Raw genomic sequence first — 23,547 nt, 5'->3', positions numbered from 1 at the left:
GTAAACTTGTGTTTCTCCCACTTGCCAGCCTGAATGATTTTATGGTAGTCCACTTTCAGTTTTGTTGACTTTGTCTGCAGCCTCCCATTGGCTGCAGTGTATTTTAACTATTTTTAATTGTAGCCGTAGAATTTTCATTTGGTTCCTTGTAAAGTGTCCTTTCATGCTGAAATTCCTCAGCTATTCATTTGACATGCTTATGTTGCCTTTAATATTTCCTCCATATATAATAGCTGTTTTTAAATTTTTATTTGGTAATTGTGTCTTGTGGGTTATCTTTAGGTGACTTTGTGTTGCCTGTTTTTTCCTCATAAGAATGAGTTTGTTTATTTTCTGTGTTTTTACTCTTTTGTCTGCTTGTTCTTTAATTATATATATATATATATATATTTTTTTTTTTTTTTGACAGGCAGAGTTAGACAGTGAGAGAGAGACAGAGAGAAAGGTCTTCCTTTTTCCGTTGGTTCACCCCCACCAAGTGGCTGCTACGGCCAGCACGCTGCATCAATCCGAAGGCAGGAGCCAGGTGCTTCTCCTGATCTCCGATGCGGGTGCAGGGCCCAAGCACTTGGGCCATCCTCCACTGCACTCCCTGGCCACAGCAGAGAGCTGGACTGGAAGAGGAGCAACCGGGACAGAACTGGCGCCCTAACCGGAACTAGAACCCGGGGCGCCAGTGCCGCAGGCGGAGGATTAGCCTAGTGAGCCGTGGTGCCAGCCTAATTATATTCTTGATATTACCATACACCATGAAATTCTTCCTTGTGTTGATTCCACTGGGCTAAACTGATACTTGTGGCCAACTGTAAATTCTGTTCTAACAAAGGCAGCAAGTAGAATACCAGCTTTATTCTATCATCTCCAAGTTGTTGATCTTTTGCTAGGCCCCAGGGGCCTTTTTCTTTTGAAGAATTAGAGAGAGAGAGAGAGAGAGACAGACAGACAGACAGAGAGAGAGGTATCTTCTCTCTTCTGATTTACTCTGTGACTGGGCCACGCTGAAGCCTGGAGCCAGGAGCTTCATCCAGGTCTCCCACATGGGTGCAGGGGCCCAACTACTTGGGACATCATCCACTGCTTTCCCAGGCACATTAGCAGGGATCTGGGTTGGAAATAGAGCAGCCAAGACCCAAACCAGCTCCCATATGGGATTTTGGTGCTGCAGGCAGCCGCTTAAGCCACTGCGCCAGAGCACCAGCCCAAAGGGCCTTTTTCATGCATGTTTGCTCATGGGTAGACCGCGATGTGGACGTCGTCTGCATTTCCAAGAGTATCGTGCTTCTCTTACTGTCTGACCCTTTTGGAGTTTTCTCCTAAATCCTTAGCTCATCTGCCAGCTTTGAAGTCTGTTCTCTGACTCTGAGCAGGAAGACTGTTCGCATTGTTGGGGGATTGGGGCTGCTGTAGCACAGAAGGCTGCAAGTCCAGGAATCGCAACCCTTGAAGTGTCAGTCATTCATGAGTAAAATCTTCTCTCATTTTTGTCTGTGTTTGATTGTGCTATAGTGCTTTTAGGTGGCCAATTTGAAAGATGGTTTTCCAGAGAGTTAACCCACTCAAGGCATTGCATCGTGGAACCTGAGCTACAGGGCCATGCAGTCATCGCAGCTGCGGGTCAGAGGTCTTAGTGCTCTTCACGTGAAAGCAGTCCGTGCCCACGCACTCCCTCCACAGCCCACCTCTGTGACTTCCCATACCAGAACTGCACCCTGTGCCTGTTTCTAGACCTGTCCCATGGAGGGAGGGGTGCTTACTAACATGGAAGAGACCGGTCTTGACTTGGGAACCATCTGCGTGTTCAGTTCATCCCTGTAGACAATCCCTATTGGCAAAGAAAGAGCACTTTTACAGTGGGCTTGGCTGCTGGGCACAGTCCACTGTGCTGCCGTGTGCCAACAGTGATTTGAAAGACTTGGCAAGGCATTGTGATTTAGAAAGAATACTTGTCTTAATTACTGAGATATTTTCTGAGGTAAACACACACACACAGTACATGGAGTCTTCAAAAGGTTGATGTAAAATCTGCATTATGAAACATCTATGCATGTGTTTCAAAATTTCCTCTAAAATAAAAATGTTTTAATTTTGTTTCAATAACATTTTAAGTTCTCACCTAAATAATATAGATATTACATTAAAATGAAAAGTACCATGATAAAATTCTTGTATCTATCTAAGGAGGCTGTTTACTTCAGTGGTTGAAATGGCCTTTTTTATTTTGATCACAGTGCTATATATTTTAATATATTACAGTTGATATTAGTAGGGTAAGAAGGACTGATACGCTGATGGTCTTGATTAAATTCTAAGTGGGATATTAGATATTTTCTTGTTTTCATTTATCAGGAAATGCTTAAGGCTCTGTCATCTTTTTTTTTTTTTTTCCACCGAAGATTTATTTATGTATTGAAAGAGTTAGAGAGAGAGAGAGAGAGAGAGAGATCTTCCATCTGCTCATTCACTCCCCAGATGGCTGCAACAGTTGTGGCTGGACCAGGCTGAAGCCAGAAGCCAGAAGTTTCTTGTGGGTCTCCCACATGGGTGTAAGAATGCAAGAACTTGGGCCATTCTCTGCTGCTTTCGCAAGCGTGTTAGCAAGGAGCTGGCATCCCATATGGATGTGGGTTCAAGTACCAGCTGCTCCATATGGGATGCCAGCACTGCAGACTGCGACTTGACCATTATGCCACAGTGCTAGCCCCCCCAATTTTTTCAGATTTGTTCTGAAAGTCTTTGTGTCGAAAAAGTTAGCTTAGGAGCACAGTCAAGTCCCGCCACTGCTTGGGATGCCCGCGTCCTGTACCAGAAAGCCCGAGTGGAGTTCCACCCGCGTGTGCTGTAGCCTCTGCTGTGCATCCTGGGAGACAGGGGACGCCCGCGTCCTGTACCAGAAAGAACTGTTGGTGGTTGTATATTTGCCTTCCTTCTTTTTGTGTTTACTAACTTCCTTTTCTGTGAGATGAGTCCAGGCCTAGTTTTGCAATCCTCATCATTTAAAAAGTTGTATCTTTTACTGTATATCTTGAGTAAAATTATATTTGTGTTTACTGTCTTTTTGTGTTTCCTGAATTTCTTTTAAAATTCTTTAAGTTGCAGCTCCATTAGAAGCAAGAGCTCTTACCTTTATTTTCTCTAACAGTTTATTATAAAAATCCTCAAATGGAGTGTTAGTATCAGAAAAAATACCAGTGTAAGGTGCTCTAGTAACTTTTTGACAGGCAGAGTGGACAGTGAGAGAGAGAGACAGAGAGAAAGGTCTTCCTTTACCGTTGGTTCACCCTCCAATAGCTGCTGCAGCCGGCATACCATGCTGATCCGAAGCCAGGAGCCAGGTGCTTCTCCTGGTCTCCCATGCGGGTGCAGGGCCCAAGCACTTGGGCCATCCTCCACTGCACTCCCTGGCCACAGCAGAGAGCTGGACTGGAAGAGGGGCAACCGGGACAGAATCCGGCGCCCCAACCGAGACTAGAACCCGGTGTGCCGCAGGCGGAGGATTAGCCTAGTGAGCCGCGGCGCTGGCCTCCAGTCACTTCTTGCATAGGAATGCCAGAAAACCTGGTAAAAGGTTGGAATCAACTCTTTAAATTCAGAAAATGTTAAGGGTTTATAGAAAGCCTGTAAACATTCATGATGAAAAAGGCCAGTGAAAGCTGGTAGGAGAGTTTGTGGCCTTTTAACTTGCTCTGCCTGTCTTAGGACAGTCGAGAGTAGCAGCCTGCGTCCACAGTATACATTCCTGGGGCTGGAAGAGCACAGGAAGCTTTGGGACAGGCACTTGGGATGACCTGTTTCGGCCTGTCTAGGTGATCCTTAATGCAGAGGGCATAGCTTTATTTTGTCTGAATTGAAGCCCACTCTGGGCAGATATTCTACTGATGCCTCCTGGGGCGACATGGATCAGTTGGAGTCAAGAACAGGCTGCCAGAAATCCTGCACTGAAAGGCCGGAGGGGGACGTGTTCTTGGGAAGAGGGTCAGAGGCTCCTGTGAAGGCCGTGGAGTCCAGACAGTCCATGGCCTGCTTACAACAGGAGGAAGTGGTGGATAATGTAGAATTATACATGCCTGAATGTTCTTCAGACTGCCCTGCTCCCGTTGAGTGGCAGATGGTTATTTTTGTCTCCAAGAATTTAAGGAAATCTCTTTCATGTCACTAGCTCACTACAAGGCAAACCAAACAGCCAGCGCTTCAGTGACATCATGCAAAAACCTGAAACCCACAAGCAACCATAGTAAACTGTGAGAGGGTAGAGTCTGAGTTAGATTTATCACAGCATAATACTCAAAGTGTCCAGTTTTCACCAAAAATTAGCATACTTCCAGAGAAATAAGAAAATTTGGAAAAACAGGGGAAACGGTACGTGAGGAAACCCAGACTTTGGACTGTTTACCCAAAGACAGTAAGTCAGTTGTCTTCAGTTTGCAGATAGAACTCGGTGAAACTAGGGCAGTGGTGTCTCCCCAATACAGCACACTAGTACTCATACAGGGAGTTATTCAGAAGAACCAGATGGAAATTCTGAGCTGAAAAGTTTGATGACTGAATTGAAATATTCACTAATGGGTTCAGTGGCAGATTTGAAGAGGCAGAAAATGAATCAGTGAACTTGAATATAGGTCAATTGAGATTATCTACTCTGAGCAGAAATTAAAAAGATTGAGGTGAAATTAACAGAGCCTAAGAGGTCAGGAGACTTAAGAGTGCTCTAGGACACCATCAAGTGAACATTCCAGAAGGAAACGAGAGAGAAAAGGGGTAGGAAAAAGAATGAAGAAATAATGACTGGAGACTACTCAGTTGGAGGGAGGACTCTAATCTGTGCACTCAAGAAGCTCAGTGGGCCCAGTGTTGTGGTATAATGGGTTAAGCTGCTGTCTGCAGTGCTGGCATTACTATTTGGGCTGTGGTTCGAGTTCCAGCTGATCCACTTCCAGTGCAGCTCCCTGTTGGCGGCTCTGGGAAAGCAGCAGAAAATGGCCCAAGTCCTTGGGGCCCCGTACTGGACTGAGAGACCCGCATGGAGCTCCTGGCTCCTGGCTCCTGGCTTTGGCCTGGCCCAGTCTAGTCATTGTGACCATCTGGGGAGTGAATCAGAGGATAGAAGATTTCTCTCTGTGTGTCTCTCCCATTCTCTTTAAGCTCTGCTGGTCAAATATATAGAATAAATCTCTCTCCTCTCTCTCTCTCTCTCTCTCTTTTTTTTTTTTTTTTTAAAGAGTTCATTGGGCCGGCTCCGTGACTCATTTGCTTAATCCTCTGCCTGCAGCACTGGCATCCCATATGGGCACTGGGTTCTAGTGCCGATTGCTCCTCTTCCAGTACAGCTCTCTGTTATGGCCCGGGAAGGCAGTGGAGGATGGCCCAAGTGCTTGGGCCCCTGCACCCGCATGGAAGAACTGGAGGAAGCGGCTGGCCCCTGGCTTCAGATCAGCACAGCTCCGGCCATGGCAGACATTTGGGGAGTGAACCAACGGAAGGAAGACCTTTCTCTCAGTCTCTTTCTCACTGTCTGTCTATTGTCAAATAAATAAATAAATAAAATGAAAAAAATTCATCAAATTCCAAGTAGGAAAACTTACAAGATCCGTATTGAGACAGTATCTGTCATCAAACTCTGAAAAGTCAAGGACAGAAAGAGAAACTTGCAAGCCGCAGAGTGACTCCGCAGTGACAAGGCTCCGCAGTGGGGTGTGCTGCTGGTCTCTCGTTAGAAGCCTTGTGTCCAGGGGGGGCAGAAGGGTTGCGTTGGAGCTATTAAAAGAGAACGCTGCGTTTCAAAGCTGAGATGAGACATCGGGACTCGGCAGCTCTGAACACTTTAGTTATTGTTCAGGCTCAGTATTTGTTGATGATTCTTTACCTTTTTTTATTTAAGATTTTCATATGATAAAATGCACAAATATTTAAATATTTGAGAGGTACAGTTACAGACAGAGAGAGGAAGAGACAGAGAGAGGTCTTCCATCCACTGGTTCACTCCCCAGATGGCCGCGATGGCCGGAGCTGAGCCGATCCGAAGCTAGGATCCAGGAACTTTTTCCAGGTCTCCCACGTGGGCGCAGGGGCCCAAGGACTTGGGCATCTTCCACTGCTTTCCCAGGCCATAGCAGAGAGCTAGATCGGAAGAGGAGCAGCCAGGACTTGAACTGGCACCCATATGAGATTCCAGCACTGTAGGCAGAGCCTTAGCCCACTATACAACAGCACCAGCCCCAAATGCACACATCTTAAGTATTTTGATAATTCTGTATATGTTACTGACATACACCCCTATCATGATATGGAATACTGCCATAATCCTTCCAAAGTAATTCCTGTTTTTATTGCTTGTTGTCAGAGGCTAATATTGTTTTTATTGTTTTTTGTTATATTGTTGACTTCGAAAGTGCAGAATCTGAAATATTGCCTTACACACATACACACACGTCTGTGCAGAATGCTTATGTGGGTGTCTTGTTTGGTGTCCCTGTGGCTGTGTGCACACGTAATATAAAAGCAGGTGTCAGAGTTGCTGTTAACATAGCTTCCTGACTGGCTCTCCGTGTTGCAGATGAAGTGACTTAAACAGCAGAAGCAGTGCCTCGAAGTTGTGGAGTCTGGAAGCCCAGCAGGACAGAGCTGGCAGCTCAGGACTCTCTCAGGACTGTCCTCTCCTGCCAGGTGGCTGCCTTCTCCCAGTGTCTATGCAGGGGCTTTTCTCTGTAGACATGTGTCCTGGCGTGTCTCTGTGCCTGTATGTTGTCTCTTGTAAGCACAGTGTCAATTTGGATTAGGGACCTCCTCAACACTCTCATTTTCATTTGATCACATCCTTAAAGGCCCTGTATCCAGGTAGTCACCTTTGTAGATAAAACGTATTAGGGCTTGGCGTGAGAATTTGAGTGGACAAAGTTGGACTTAAAGCAGCCTGTGGTTGTACTCCCTGCAGCAGTGCACAGAGCTTTGGGTGATTGCACACCCTTCTCAGCGTTTGATAATGCTCATTTTTTCTAGCCATTTTGATTTGTTAGTATTTTAAATTAGTTCTCTTAGTGGTATTTTAGTTAAGGATTGTTTACTTCTGAAATGATTTGAGGTTAGAAAATTGAGACATTGAGTTTAAAGGATCTTAGATAGGAGGAGTCAGGGTCAGACCGTTCTCTCCCTCTTGTCACTCATGCACTACTTCCTACCCCCTTCTGACAGAGATTGCCCTTGTCTGTGCTTGACTGTGGGGTCTTCTGTGCACACATGGAGCTGTCACTTTGCTCCCGTGTGTCCCCCAGTCTTTGAGTGGACGTATGTGCTCTTTTCCATAGGAGTGGAGGTGCTGGGCCTTAAAGCATGTGTGAGCCCTTTCCCCACCTCCTCCAGGTCCTGCCTAACTCTTAGCTTTGTCCTCTGTGGTTATTTGCCTATTATTTTAAAAACAACTTGCTTATGCAGCTTTTTTTTTGACAGGCAGAGTGGACAGTGAGAGAGAAAGACAGAGAGAAAGGTCTTCCTTTGCCGTAGATTCACCCTCCAATGGCTGCCGCGGCTGGCGCGCTGCGGCTGGTGCACCGCGCTGATCCGATGGCAGGAGCCAGATGCTTCTCCTGGTCTCCCATGGGGTGCAGGGCCCAAGCACTTGGGCCATCCTCCACTGCACTCCCAGGCCACAGCAGAGAGCTGGCCTGGAAGAGGAGCAACTGGGACAGAATCTGGCATCCCAACCGGGACTAGAACCTGGTGTGCCGGCGCTGCAAGGTGGAGGATTAGCCTAGTGAGCCGCGGCGCTGGCCTTATGCAGCTTTTTCTAATGACGTTATCTCCCCTTTCATATTAATATGTGAATATTCTAGAATCAGGGAAGAATAAATTGTCTCTTTATATAATTAAAAACACACACGCAACCATTTCCTTGTTGATGTTCAGCTGGGGTGGTGTTCTGAGAACTTTGTTGTTAGACAGTTTTATCATTGGTTGACCATTATTGAGTGTATTTACACAAAGCAGAATGGCCAACAGGCCACCAGGTGATACAGTCTTAATGAGACCAGTGTTATACGGTGTATGTCGTCTGGCTGACCAAAACATTATGCAGTCAGGACTGTGCCCTGTGGGACTTTGGATGGCGGAATGTGGCTTGCTTGTGGAGCCGTGCTAGCTAAGGGACTCAGCAGTCTGAGCTCGGTTATCATTGTTCTTCAGTGTGTAGGAAGGGCATGTTAGGAAAAACTGTTCATGTATTTCAGAATTTTTGCACCAAAATAAACAAGTCTTTTCCTTCCATTTTCCCACGACATTTTTTGAGTGCCCTCATTCGTTTGTGTTGAGATGTTTCAGAGCTGAGCTTTAATCTGACCATTCTTCCTCCCTAGGATCAATGTGGACCCTCCAGCATTGAGACCAGAGGCTGGCAGAGTGTGCGGGGTTGTAGTGCTCGGTGGTTCCTGACCTCCGGTGTGTGTTAGTGAATCTTCTCACCGTGGCTTTTAGGCCTCACAGCCGCTCTTGGGTAGCAACACCTGCTTTTGGAGGGGAGCATCTCAGTGCCAGTCTGAGCTTCAGGTTTCTACTTCTGCCTCTGCCTGCACAGTACATCACTGCTCTTCTAGCTCTCCATACTTCCCAGTAGATACATTGCAGAATTTTGTCCTAGCTTTTCTAGTTCTTGTCGCTCCCCCTCTTCGTAGAGGAACGACACAGGACCCTGCGCTGTTCTTTTGTCTGCTCGGCCCTCCCGCGTTTGCTGCTGGTTCTTCCCGGGTTGGCTGCCGTCCTTTTGACCATCTGGTGAGTGAACCAGGAAGTGGAAAATTCTCTCTCTCTCTGTTTCTCCCTCTTTCTCTAGAACTATGATTTTCAAACAACTAAATAAATCTTTAACAATAATAATAAAAGCAGAGGTGACAGCTACAGATTGATTAATATGTTCCAGGTGATTGTATTACCTTTATTAAACTGATTGAATCTTTATGGACACATACGATATAGATACTTTCATACCCTTTTATAGATAGTAAATCAAGATAAGTCCTGGAACGAGGTAAAGTTGCCCACTCTAACCATTGCTATTCAGTATAGTCCTAGAAGTATTAGCCAGAGCCGTTAGGCAAGAAAAAGAAATCAAAGGGATAGAAATTGGGAAGGAGGAAGTCAAACTATCCCTCCCTACTTGCAGATGACATGATTCTATATATAGGGGATCCAAAAGACTCCATCAAGAGACTATTGGAACTCATAGAAGAGTTTGGTAAAGTAGCAGGATATAAAATCGACACGCAAAAACCAACAGACTTGTGGACGCAGACAATGTCATGCTGAAAAATAATTTCTAAGCTCAGTGCCATTCACAATAGCTATAAAAAAAACCCCAAAACTAAATACCTGGAATAAATTTAGCTAAGGATGACATAGATCTCTATGATGAAAGCTTATAAAGCGTTGAAGAAAGAAATAGAAGAAGACATAAAAAACAGGAGAAACTTCCATGTTCATGGATTGGAAGAATAAACGTTATTAAATGTCCATACTACCAAGAGCAATTTACAGATTCAGTGAAATCCCAATCAAAATACCAGGGGTATTCTTCTCAGATATAGAAAAAATGATGCTGAAATGCATATGGAAATATAGGAGACCCCGAATAGCTACAGCAATCTTAATAAAAACAAAGCTGGAGACATCACAATACCAGATTTCAAGACCTACTGCAGGGCAGTTATAATCAAAATAGCTTGGTACTGATCCAAAGACAGATGGATAGACAGTAGGACAGAATAGAAATGCCAGAAGTCAGTCCACACATCTACAACCAACTTATGTTTGACAGAGGAGCTAAAACCAATCCCTGAATCAAGGGCAGTCTCTTCAACAAACGGTGCTGGGAAACTGGATCTCCACATGCAGAAGTATGAAGCAAGACCCCTACCTCGCACTGTACACAAAAATCCATTCAAAATGGATTGAAGACCTGAATCTGTGACCTGACACCATCAAATTTAGAGAACAGTGGAGAAGCCCTGCAAGACGTTGGCCTAGGCAAAGTGTTCTTGGAAAAGACCCCAGAGGCACAGGCAGTCAAAGCCAAAATTGACAAATGGGGTTATATCAAATTGGGACGCTTCTCTATTGCCAAAGAAACACTGAGCAAAGTGAAAAGGAGACCAACAAAATGGAAGAAATTATTTGCAAACCATGTAATTGAAAAGGAATTAATAACCAGAATATATAAAGAACTCTCAAGAAACTCAACAACAACAAAACAAACAACCCACTTAAGAAATGGGCAAAGGACTTAAACAGACTTTTTTCTAAAGAAGAAATCCAAGTGGCCAACAGACACACGAAAAAATGCTCAGGATCACTAGTCATCAGGGAGATGCTGATCAGAACCACAATGGGGTTTCACCTCACTCCTGTTAGGATGGCTTTCGTACAGAAATCAGCAAACAGCAGATGCTGGCGAGGGTGTGGGGAGAAGGTACCCCAGTCCACTGTGGGTGGCAGTGTAAACTGGTAAAGCTCCTATAGAAGACGGCGATACCTCAGAAACCTGAATATAGACCTACCTGTCGCTCCCCGTCTTCGTGGAGGAACGACACAGGACCCTGCGCTGTTCTTTTGTCTGCTCGGCCCTCCCCGGGTTTGCTGCTGGTTCTTCCCGGGTTGGCTACTGTCCCTTCCACCTCCGTGGAAGGGCGGTTCCCCCTGCCACTTTCCCCACTTCCGCGGGGGAGCGGCACACCGCCGGCTGGCTCTCTCGGGGGCTGCTCAGGTGTTATTCGGATAGCTGTTCCTGGTGCATGTTGTCTCTCTCCTCCTTTATAGTCCTCTTCCACCAATCCCAACTCTGCTACCCACACGCCGAGCACGCTGCTCTCCTCCAATCAGGAGCAGGTCCTGCTGTTTGTTGGTTGAACTGGAGGCAGCTGTGTAGAAGCTGTTACTCCCTTCTCAGCGCCATATTGTGGGAGAGCAGATGCATAGAATAAGTCTTAATTCCAGTAACAGTCTAGTCCGAATTGCTCCCCACACCTACCATGTGACCAGCCGTCCCACTCCTGGGAGTTTACCCCAGGGAAATGAAATCAGCAAAGAAAGAGTTATCTGTAACCCCTTTGTTTATTGCAGCTCAGTTCACAATAGCAAAGACACTAAATCAACCCACAGGCTCATCAACTGAAGACTGGATGAAGAAATTATAGGATATGTACACCAGGGAATACTACATGGCAGAAAAAAATAAATTCTGTCATTTGCAACAAAATGGATGAAACTGGAAAACATCATTCTTAGTGAAATAAGTCAGTCCCGAAGGAACAAATACCGTATGTTCTCCATGACCTGTGATAACTAATAGAGCACTTAAAGGCATCTGTAGAAGTGAAATTTACGGTTTGAGAAGCAGTGACTTTGAACAGCCCGTGTCTGAACTGTTGAGAAACAGGTTTTTTTCTATGCTAATTGTTGAACTCTTTACTTAACATAGAGTTAATCATAGTATATAAAATTAATTGCAAATTGAAAGTACATCTTAGTAAAAAATAAGAGTTGGAATAGGAAAGGGAGGAGGGAAAGGGGTGGGAGGGCAAGTATGGTAGGAAGAATCGCCGTGTTCTGCAGTTGTAATTTTGAAATGTATGAAGTTTGTATCCAGTAAAATGTTTCTGGGAAGGAAAGAAAAGGAAAAACGAAAACTTAAAAAGTCATTTCCCATGATCATAGAGCAGCACTGATACCAGAATGATGTGTCCTCCTGGTATAACCACACTCTGTCGGTTCTGATTGGTTGATTACCTAAGAGAACCTGTCTGCACTGTTACAGATTCAGACGTGTTCATGGAGATTGGCTCCTGTCCTCCATGGGAGCCTCAGCTGGTTCATTGCGTTATCCTCGTAAAAACAGCAGCCCTTCCCTTGCAGTTTTTTTTTCCATTTGGATCCAACTTGGCATTATGTAGTTGGTACATACTTAGCTAGTCAGTGGGAGAGCCAAATCTAAAGTACTGTGCCATGATGACTTAGTACTAAATGTAAATTTTATGAAAGATAAAAGAGAATTTCTTATGAGTATACTTTATTTTTGTTTGAGTTGGAGGGTGGGAACTAGGGTAAGGGCTGGGTGCACAGGAACAAAGGATAGAAAGAGAGAGGCACAGAAGGAAGGAACACCTCTGTGCAAGCTGCCATCCCGTGATTCACATCCCACATGCCTGCAGTGGCTGCTGGAAATTAACCAAGGCACCTGGCGACGGGAAGTGGGTGTCTTCACTGTCGTCTTAGCTGCTAGACCAAATAACTGCCCTGGAATAGGCGTTCAAACAGTAATTCATGGCAACTATTTTAGCTGTGAGCAAGATGTTCTTAATGTTTGTCATTTCGTGATCCCATTATTCAAACTCTAAATATGTTATTTCAAATTCCTTTTATTTTAGGAAATTATAATTTATGTATTAAATGTTATTTTGTAGAAGTCTTAATCACTGTATGAGATCCTTGACTTTTTGTGTGGGAGAGATACTAATGAAAATATATTACTCCTTTGAAATATCCTTACTAAAATTACTACCAAAATCCTAAAAATTTTTGCAGTAAAATAAGCAATACAAATATGTGCTTCATTAAAATAACGTCTGAAGTGTAATAAAGTATTTAAGTTAGCTGTAAAAAAGAGTGGAATGAATAAATGTTTATATGTGCATTTGAGGATTTTATTTGCTAGTTATAGTGCTTTTTAATAGAATATTTTTATCATTTATCATCTTCAGTAAATTGGAATGTTGTTGGTTTAACAGTATTTCAGATGGTAGGTGAGTCCCTATTCTTCGACTGTAGTTATAAAGTGCTTGTGTATTTGATACTTTCTATCATTTATTGGTTTACTAAGGCATTCAATAGAACTGCTTGCTGTCACCTGAAGCTTCATTAAAGAATATCCGCTCAAGTTTGGTCTTGAGATAAAGGGTTGTCTCAACTATAGTCTTTTTTTTTTTTTTTTTTTTTGGATCTATTTTATTGAAACACAGAGTTAAGAGAGAGAGTGAGAGACAGAGGGAAGAGATAGATCTTCCACCTGCTGGTTCACCCCACAAATGGCTGCAGCAGCTGAGGCAGAAGCCAGGAGACTGGAACTGTATCCTGGGCTCTCATGTAGTTGACAGGGGCCCGATTACTGGGGCCATTTTCTGCTGCTTTCCCAAGCACGTTAGCAAGGAGCCGGATCGGAAGTGGAGCATCTGGTGCCCAGCTCTGTGGCACAAAAGGTAAACCTGCTGCCTGCAGTGCCAGCATCCCATATGGGCTCCGGTTTGCAACCCAGCTTCTACACTTCTGATCCAGCTGCCTCCTGATGGCCTGGGAAAGCAGTAGAAGATGGCTGAAGTGCTTGGGTCCTTGCACCCACCCACGTGGGGGATTCGGAAAAAACTCCTTGCTCCTGACTTCAGATCGACCCAGCTCCAACCATTGCAGCCATTTCGGGAGTGAACCAGTGGATCCAAGACCTCCTTCCCTCCCTCTGTAACTCTGCCTTTCAAATACATAAATAAATAAATCTTAAGGAAAAAAAAAAGTGGAGCATCCGGGAACTCAAACTGGTGCTCATAGCGGGATGCAGATGTCCTAGGCAGTGGCTTAACCTTCTCACCACAATGCTGGTTGCATTCTTTTTCTTTTTTTTTTCAGCACTGAGAGGCAAGTGGTTTGTTTATTTTGAATTGTGTATTCAAAGGAAAATGAAGATGTTATAATTTCTAGTTTAAGTTTGAAGAAAGGTATTATTTTAAAAATTGTTGGTTTCAAAGAACAGAAATATTTTGAGTATTCTATTTAGATAATCACCAAAAATTTTTTTATTATGGATTTTAAAAAAACAGTAACTCATATCAATAACTCATTTTCTTTATTTCTGAGAGACCTAAAAATTGTGCTTGTGATTAAATATTTTCCAGTAATACTTACATCAAGATTTAGGTAAAACTGTACATTATTTGAAAGCACTTATTAGTAGGAGAACAGCAAATGATCTTAACTTAAAATGTTTCAATTATTTTTTTAACCATGAATGAATACATTCATAGTGCTTTTAACTGATTTACTGATTTTTAATTCCTTAATTTTATTTAAACTATTTTAAGATCATTTAGACTCACATGGATTTATAAGAAGTAATTCAGGAGCCAGCGCTGTGGCATAGCGGATAAAGCTGCCGCCTGCAGTGCTGGCATCCCACATGGGCGCCGGTTCAAGTTGCGCTGATCCACTTCCGTTCCAGCTCTCTGCTATGGCCTGGGAGAGCATTGAAGATGGACCAAGTCCTTGGGCCCCTGCACCAGCGTGGGAGACCCAGAAGAGGCTCTTGTCTCCTGTCTTCAGATCGGTGCAGCCCTGTGGTTGCAGCAATCTAGGGATTGAAACAGAAGATGGAAGACCTCTCTCTCCTTCTGCCTCTGCCTCTGCAACTCTGCCTTTCAAATAAATAAATAAATCTTTTTTTTTTTTTTTTTTTTAGAGTAATTCAGTGGCATCTGGTGTAACCTTAACTCAGTTTCCCTCGGTGGTAGCTTGTGAGCCTTTAGTTCAGTATTAGGCTGGGATGCTGATGGTTGAGACTCACAGCATTGCCTGCGCAAGAATCCTTTGTGTTGGTTTTATGGCTAAATCCACTTAACCCTGACCCCTTGTTCCTCAGCCTTTGTAAACACTATTCTTTCTCCATTTCTATAATTTTGTCATTTCAAGAATGGTATGTACATGAAATTACATGATGTATAACCATATTCATAGAATTTTGTCTTCTGTCATTTTACTTTTGACCTGCTTTTGTATTTGAAGTGAATTTTTTGTGGGCAGCATAAATTTGTGTCACGTATTTCAATCCATCTTACCAATCTTTGTCATTTACTTGGGATATTTATTTACAGGTAATCAAATTAATTAATTGAGTTCTAAGCCTGAATTCTGTCATATTGTTTTTTGTTTGTTCTCTCTGCTCTTCCTTTCTGTCTCTCTCCTTTCAGTGCATTATCTGGACAGTTTACAGAATTCCATTTTTATTTGTAACTGTTTTGATTGTATCTCTTTGTACAGCTGTTTTAGTGCTTTCTTGAATTGTTTAACATCATAGCCTACTGTTGTCTTCATGTTACAGTCTGGTAAAAATTGTAACTATTTCCTTTTCTTTGCTTACTTAAAAATATAATTTTCAGTAAGTATGTCATTTGCGTGTGTTTTTGCATCAGTTATCTAATGCAATTTAGAAGACTTAGAGAAGTAAGCACTGTACTTATATTTTTTCTTACTATGTTCTTTTTTCTCCCTGATATCCAAAGATTTCATCATTTATCATTTCCTTTTTTGGAAGAATTTCCTTCAGCATTCTTTTAGAGCAGGTCTGTTTGGTGGGGAATTTGGTGGCAAATTCCGTTAATTCTCTTCATCCAAAATCATCTTGATCCCCCCCCCCCCATTCATTCTTGAGGATATGTTTGCTGGGTGTCGTATTTTGTTGCTGTTGGCAGTGCCTCTCCCTCCGCACTTCTGATTGCCATGGCTGTTGAGAAATCTGCTGTGATTTCAGTTGTTTTTCTCCTATGAGTGAAGCGTTGTTCCTTTATGCTACTTTCAGATTTTTTTGTCTTTAATCTTCAGAAGTTTGGCTGTGATGTGTGATATTTACCCTTTTGGGATTTCTCACGCCGGCAGCTTCCTGCTCTGACGTCTTACCACGGTTAGGAAGTCTGCAGCCATAATTGCTTTGAGTGGTTTTCAGCCCTCCCTCTTTCCCTCTTTCCCTCTCCCTCCAGGGTTTAGAGGAGAAGGATATTAGGTGTTTCGTTGTGACGCCACAGGTCCTGAGGTTCTTCTTTTCTTTCTCTGTGTTTGCCCCAGGTTTGCTCCCTCTGCGGTGGATTGGATGGTTTTTGTTGGTCTTTGTTCCAGTTCCCTGCTTGTTTCCTCTGTCCTTCCCTTCTGCTTTCGCTCCCATTCACTAAGCTGTAGGTTGTGGTTCTTGTAGTTACCAGATGTAACATACCCGTTCGCTCCTTTGTTTTAGCTGTTGTTTTTGTTTAGATTTTCTCTTTCTTTGTTCCAAGGATGCTCATTGCTCATTGAGGCTTTTTTGTGATGGCTGCTTTAAAATTCTTGTCAGATAATTCTGATATCCTTGATGTCTTCTTGGTATCTTCTAGTACCTTTTTTATTTTTTATTTTTTTTCATCCTGTTTGAGATCTTCGTGTCTCTTGGGAAATGAGTGGCTTCTCTTATGGAAAGCTGTTCTTGAACACCCGGAGACTGGTCCCTCAGGAAGCGTTTTGTGCAGCCGATGCTGGTGAGCACGGCTGCCACAGGGAATGGGCGCCAGCTCGTTGCTGGTCGGCCGGCCGCAGGGGTAGTTAATGCTCCCCGCTGAGCCAGTGCCGATGCCGAAGGGGGATTGTGCTTGTTGGCTCCTGCAGGTGACTGGGTTTCTGGTGCCCCACTCATCTTCTCTCTATAGCTCTCTGACGAGAACTACAAGTGCCTCATTGATGGTCCACTCACAGTGGGGCGGGGCGGGTGGGGAGGCTTGTCCAGTGTGTCCATACCGCGAGTCGGCGCCCATCCCAGGAGCATGCATTCCAAGACCCACAGTGGTGCCTGCCTGAAACTGCAGCTCGTACAGAACCCTGTGTATACTATGTTTTTTCCTATACTTGTGTGCCTGTGATAGATTTTAGTTTATGAATTGAGCACAGTAAGGGATTAGCAGCAGTATCTTATTATAAGTCTTAGCAAACTCAGTGCGAAATCTCCCCCCCACCCACCTTCCTCACTAGGTAGGGAATTGGACCTTTTCCCTGGAAGGGCGCACTTCGCAGCTTTTCTTTGACATACCCCTGCTGTTGGCATGGTGACTGCTCTTGCACTGTGGGCCGTTGTAAAGTATGGGTTCCTTGGACACAGCGCTGTGCTACTGTGGATGTCCTAACCAAGATGACTGCTGAGTGAAGAGCAGGCTGCTGGCTGTGCAGTGTAGATTTGCAAAACAGAAGGACGATTCTCCTTGTGGGTAGAATGGGCTGAGAGGGTCTGAGAGTGCATCCCACTACTCAGAATGGCATGTAGTTAAAAGCTTACTCATTGTTTATTTCTGGTATTTTAAGTATTCTCAGAATGCAGTTGACCATGGATAACAGAAACTGGGGAAGTAAACCTGAGGGCAGGGTGGGACTACTCCTTGTTTCAGATACTTGGCAGTGGCAGTTGCCTCTAAACCCTGGTTGAGTTGGATCTACATGGATACTAACTGTGTATGTGTGCTTTTTGTTTGCTTGCTTGTTTGGGGCACCAAAAATCTTTTGACAGAGACAGTTAAGATTCCAAGTAAAAACCTAAGATGAACACAGATGGATTCCTAATCCTCACACTGTGACCTTTTCTGAAAAACTCAGGACTTACTTAATTTCCAGTTTTTCCTGTCAAGCTGTTTTGATGTTTATGTTACTGTTTACAGAGTGCTTCTCTTCTTTCTGTCCCTTTGGTCTTCATACAGAGTGATTACAATTTATGGAAATAGTTTCTGGCTTTCACGTGGTCTCCTGTTATGGGAGCTCACTGAAACCTTGTGGTCAAGTGTTCCCTTTGAGCAATGGTAGGCACTTCTATAGAGATTTGATGTTCAGAGGTGGACTGTGTAGTGCAGCAGAAGCGTTATGGATAGCCTTAAGTAGCAGTTACTTTGTTAAAACTATGAGGAAAATCGAGGTCTTTATTTCATACAGATTGTGGGTTACTTTCAAGTCACCCAAGCAGTATTCTATAGAAAAATGTCTTTTTGTTAAAAAAAAAAAAAATGTTCCTGAACTGCTCAGTGAGTCTTCATAGTGTCTTTCGGATCTGAGCTGACCTTGGGATTCAATGTCTTCCCTTGCAGGATGGCGGTGCTGAAGACAGTGAGAAGAACTTCTATGAGTCTGACGATGAGCAGAGGGAAGGGACTGAGAGGAGGAAGAAACCGTATGCCATGGACCCAGACCACCGGCTGTTGATCAGAAACACGAAGCCTTTGCTTCAGAGCCGAAACGCCGCGGTGCGTTGAAGCCGTTCAGAGCAGTGATGCTTGAGCCCTGACTGGAAGTGCCTGGGTTCAGTGAGCACTGTGGTGTGCAAGTAGATTATTTGTTTACAGACGAGTGTTGGTAATGAATGCTTGAAAATGCAGTGTGGGATATAAACTAAACACTAGAACCCAGATTTTGCTGTTTCAATGTATTTCAGCCTTTTGTTGAAATACACTTTAAAACTATTCACGTGGCACTTAGTAGTTGTCCCTGTGTGTGGTGGAGTTTGCTAGTTCATGAGAGGGAGCTCCTCAGATCCCACAGGCTCAGCTGCCTGAGTGTCACCCCTGCCTCCCAGGGCCGGCGTGCTCCGGAGGCTGGGAGCACACAGTACCCAAGTACTGTGCTGTTGGACGCAGATGTGTTAGCCCACGCCTTCACTTACAGGCCAGACGCCTGTCAGAAAACATTCTTAACTCACTGTTCTCTTCTGTTCATAAAAACTTCTAGTGTGCGGAACTTCACTTGCATTACTTTAAGTTTTTGATTCTTAAGAATTTAGAGCTTAGAGCTTTGTGTATCTTAGTAATTAGCAGAGGTTTTTACTTCACATGTGGTAATTTAGTTTCCACATCATTTTTCAGTACAGTGACAACAAAAAATGGTATTTCACTGATGTTATAAAATGTACTTGTGTTTTAGAGTAACTAGTTTTGTCGAATGCTGGTTATGTCTCTGATTTTCCATCTGAAACTCTGGTTTAATATTGAATCACTGTAAATTTAATTTTATATTGAAAATTGATTTTATGTTTCAAATACTTAGCAAGATTTTTCTCAAATGGTGAAGCGAATAGAGGCAGTTTGCAGTGTTTCTCCCATGTTGGTTTGATTCCTTGTTTTTAAGGTGTTGGTGAATGTAAAAGCTTGTTTTTGAGGAATTGTGATTTTTTTTTTAACAACCTTATCTTCATGTTTATACAGAGACTGAGAATTTGCTTCAGGAAACCTGATTGGTCAGTGCTGTGTAGACTGAAGTGGAGGCAGGGGTTGGAGTCAGTGAATAGAGGCTGTTCTAACAGTCTGAGTCAGGGGAAAGTGGCGTAGAGGGTTAACAAGAGAAAAGGGCTGATAGGATAGACTTTTTATTAACATGCGTGATGTGACTGTGGAAGACCTGTGAGACCGAATCTTAATTCTTACTGAATTCTGAACTTTAAGGAGCCTCCCTCATGGCTTTTCCAGGTGATCCCATATATGTATCAAACTCAGTACTGAAGGAACTTTATGATGCATTTGTCAATATTCCTGAGGGAGAAGATGATCATTTAAGTCCTTTGTCCTGACTGATACACTAGAAGTGTCCTCTCTAGTATACTGCAATAAATGACATACCAACTGGAAATGACATACATAGAAAATGTAGTTTACTTTCTTGCCTCTGGAGTGGGCTTACTATTTGTAGTAGAATAGGATTTAATTTATTGTCTGTAAAATACATTAAAATTAAACTTCAGTTTCCCTTTCATTGTATACTGATACTTATTAGCCATGTGTTTTAATAGATGTAAAAATTACTGTCATTTTGTAGAGTAGGACAGTCATTAATTGAGATTCTCTTAATTTATAAGATTTTAAATTTAAGGGAATGTATATGTTAATCACATGAGAAGAAATGAGAGTCTTCCACTCCAAAAATTCCTTACTTATCTTTCAGAGCTATAAAACATTCTTGTAATGAAAAAATACAACAAATGCCAAACGACAGTAAATTTAGGCCCCTGCAAGTTGTATTTTTAAGAATTCCTTTTTGCTAGAAGCAGCTCTGTTTTGTCTTCCTCACGTGCGGTGTGGTGCTGAGGCATATGTAAAGGTCTTTCCTGCCAGCTACGTGTTACAGTTTATAGTTCAGGCAGAAATACAGAGGTATTAATACATCTCCCAAGCCAAAAGACAAGATTATATAACTTGGGTAGCTGTGTTTTTGCACCGTTCACGTGTTTCACTGTGTATTTGAGGGAGTTTAAGTGTGCAGGCATGTAGAGGAATCACATTACTCTTACACTGTGAGACAGTCACCCCTAATGACTTTGAACCAAAGACTATTTTTAAAGTTTTGCATTAAAAAAAAAATCATTTCAAATAGTGCTGATTTAAATGTATTATTTTAATGGATTCCTTTAATCACTACTTAAATGTATTGATTTTTCTGTATTTAACTAAAAATTTGTAACACAGAAAATGTGACAAAGAAAAATGACATTCTAATATAAGTATATATTTTATAATGGTTCAAAATGAAGTAAACATATATAGTACCTCAAACACTTATCATTTCTTTATGATAAAAACATTGAAAGTTCTTTGTTACTGCTTTTTATTTTCTGTGAAAATTTTGCAGTATATTATCATTGTGTGTAGCAATCCTACTATGCATTAGGACACCATCACTTCCTACTCCCGTGTAACTGTACCTTACTACCCATTGACTTTTCCTCATCTCTCCCTCCCCTGTATTCTCATCAGCCTTTGGTAAACAGCTTTCTGCTCCGAAACTTAAGATCCTACGTGTGAGTGAGATCATGGAATACTTAGTCTATTCCTGGCTGATTTCACTTAACCTAATAACCTCCAGTTTCATCCTTGTTGATGGAATGAGGTTTCATCCTTTTATATGGCCAACTAACATTCCATTGTGTTTATAGACCACGTTTTCTTTGTCCTGTCCTGAGTGGCTGTCTCCACTTCTTGGATGTTGTAAATAGTGCTGAACATGGGGACGCAGATGCTTCTTCGTCACATTCGTTTCGTTTCCCTGGGGTACGTACCCCACAGTGGGTTGCTGGGCTGTTTGGTAGTTCTGTTTTGAGTCTGTTGAAGAACCGTATACTGTTTTTGCCACAGTGGCTGTAATAATTGTTATCAACAACATGCATGTGTTCCCTTTTCTCAACATCTTCACCAGCACTTGTTTTTTGACTTTTTGGTTATAGCAAATCTAAGTGGAGTAAGGAGATACCTCACTGTGGGCTTGATTTGCATTTCTCTGATTATTAGTGATATTGACCCTTTTCTCATGAACCCTTTGGACATTGTTTGAAAAATGTCTGTCTAGATGGACTACCCATTTTTAGTTGGACTGCTTGGTTAGTTGCTGTTCTTTGAGTTCCTTGTATATTCTGTTGATTAACTCTTCTTCAGAGCTACAATTCACAGATAATCTCCCATTCTGTAGGTTGTCTCTTCATTCTGCCAGTTGTTACTTTGGTGTGCAGTAGCTTATAACTTGATAAAATACTCTTTGCTTTGTTTTGCTTTTGTTTCCTGTGCTTTCAGGGTTTCTGAAGTGGAAAAACCCTTGCTTATTTCAGTGTTGCAAAGTGACTCCCTTATGTTTTCTTCTAGTTGATAGTTTCAGATCTTACAGTTAAGTCTTTAAGCCATTTTGAGTTGATTTTTGTATGTGATAGGGGAATGGATCTAGTGTCATTTTTCTTCTTCCTCAAATGGCCACAATGCCTGGTCCTGGACTGGTCCAAAGTCCGGGGCCCAAAGCTCCATTGAGGGTCTCCCACATGGGTGACAACACGGGCCCCACTAGTGTCAATCTTCTGTATGTGGATGTCTGATTTTTCATTTATTCAGAAGACTGTCCTATCTCCAGTGCACATTCTTAGCTCTTCTCTTGAGGATCAGTTGGGTGTAGATTCATGGGTTTACTTTTAGTCTCCCTATTCTGTTTTTCTGTGTGTTTGTTTTTATGCCTGTTATAATTATGATAACTTGATAGTGTTCTGTTTTGATTAGTTTCTTTATTTTTCTTTGATTAGAGAGACAGACAGCTCTCATTTGTGATTTAGCACCCAAATGCTTGCAACTCCTGGGGTTGGGCCAGGCTGAAGTCAGCCTCTGGGAAGTCACCATATTGATGGCGGGGACCCAGTTACTTAAGTCATCACTCACTGTTTCCAGGGTGCACACTGGCAGGAAGCTAGAATCAGGGCCATGGAGTGTGGGTATCCACCAGCATCCTAACTGCTAGGCGAGGCCAAACACCTGCCCCACTTCGTAGTATATATTGAAGTCAGATTATAAAAAGCCTCCTACTTTGTTCTTTTTGTTCACGATTGCTTAGGCTATTCAGAGTTTTTGTGGTTCCTTTCAATTTTAGTAGTGTTTTTTCTAGTGCAAAATGTGATTGGTATTTTGATTAGGATTACATTGAATCTAATATATACATTGTAAAATGTGATTGGTATTTTGATTAGGATTACATTGAATCTAATATATACATTGTTTGGCGTAGTATGTACATTTTAATAGTGCTGATTCTTCTAATCCATGAATACAGGATGTCTTTCATCTCTGGACAGTCTTCAGGTTCGTTCATTGTTGTTTTATAGTTTTCATTGTAGAGATCTTTCACCTCTTTGGTGAAATGTATTCCTAGAGTTTTGTTTGTTTTTGGTATCTATAAGAAATGGGATTGCTTTTTTTTCAAGTAATTCTCTCTTGATGTGTAGCAGTGCTGCTGATTTTGTACATTAGTTTCGTATTTAGAAACTTTGCTCTATTTGTTTATTAGTTTTGATAGTTATTTGGTAGAATATTTTGAGTTTTCATACACATGATCATGTCATCTGGAAACAGTGACAACTTGACTTGCTCATTTCCAATTTTCATGCCCTTTATTTCTTCTTTTTTTAAAAAATGCTATAGAAGCTCATTTCCCTTAAGCAACTTTTATAGCCTTTTTTTAAGAAAACTTTTATTTAATAAATATAAATTTCAAAATTAAAACTTTTGGATTATAATGGTTTTTCCCCCTATAACCACTCTCCCACCCACAAACCATCCCATCTCCTACTCCTTCTCCCATCCCATTCTTCATTAACATTCTTTTTTTTTTTTTTTTTTTTTTTTTTTTTTTTTTTTTGACAGGCAGAGTTAGACAGAGAGAGACAGAGAGAAAATTTTTCCTTTTTCCATTGGTTCACCCCCCCAAATGGCTGCTACGGCCGGCACGCTGCACCGATCCAAAGCCAAGAGCCAGGTGCTTCCTCCTGGTCTCCCGTGCGGGTGCAGGGCCCAAGCACTTGGGCCATCCTCCACTGCCTTCCTGGGCCACAGCAGAGAGCTGGACTGGAAGAGGAGCAACCAGGACAGAATCTGGCACCCCAACTGGGACTAGAATCCGGGGTGCTGGTGCCACAGGCAGAGGATTAGCCAAGTGAGCCGTGGTGCTGGCCATTAACATTCATTTTTAATTATCTTTATCTACAAAAGTTCAGCTTAGTATGTACTAAGTAAAGATTTCCACAGTTTGTACCCACACAGACACACAAAGCATAAAGTACTATTTGAAGACTTTTTTTACTGTTAATCTTCATAGTACAGCACATTAAGGACAGAGATCCTACATGGGGAGTAAGTGCACAGGAGTCATCCTGTTGTTGATTTAACAGTTGAGTCAGTAATCACCCGAGGCTCTTGTCATAAGCTGCCAAGACTATGGAAGCGGAGACAAGGGCTGTGAACA

At 42.5% G+C, this 23,547-nt stretch overlaps 1 protein-coding gene across 8 annotated transcripts in view; it reads left to right on the top strand.

The window, feature by feature from the left end:
- AP3B1 (adaptor related protein complex 3 subunit beta 1) overlaps positions 1-23,547 on the top strand; it is a 269,538-nt gene that overhangs the window by 94,672 nt on the left and 151,319 nt on the right. For all 8 annotated transcript variants that reach the window (XR_011381834.1, XM_051837573.2, XM_070056312.1 and 5 more), the window contains one exon: positions 17,883-18,038. Coding sequence is in view for 7 of the 8 variants with exons in the window: in XM_051837573.2 (XP_051693533.2) it covers positions 17,883-18,038 (156 nt within the window). In the remaining variant the exon portion in view is untranslated. The remainder of the gene's footprint in view (positions 1-17,882; positions 18,039-23,547) is intronic.

Source organism: Oryctolagus cuniculus, chromosome 14 (assembly GCF_964237555.1).
Source record: "Oryctolagus cuniculus chromosome 14, mOryCun1.1, whole genome shotgun sequence".
Lineage (NCBI taxonomy): Eukaryota > Metazoa > Chordata > Mammalia > Lagomorpha > Leporidae > Oryctolagus > Oryctolagus cuniculus.
Note: the sequence above shows the minus strand (reverse complement) of the source record. Positions and strands in the feature narration are given on the sequence as shown.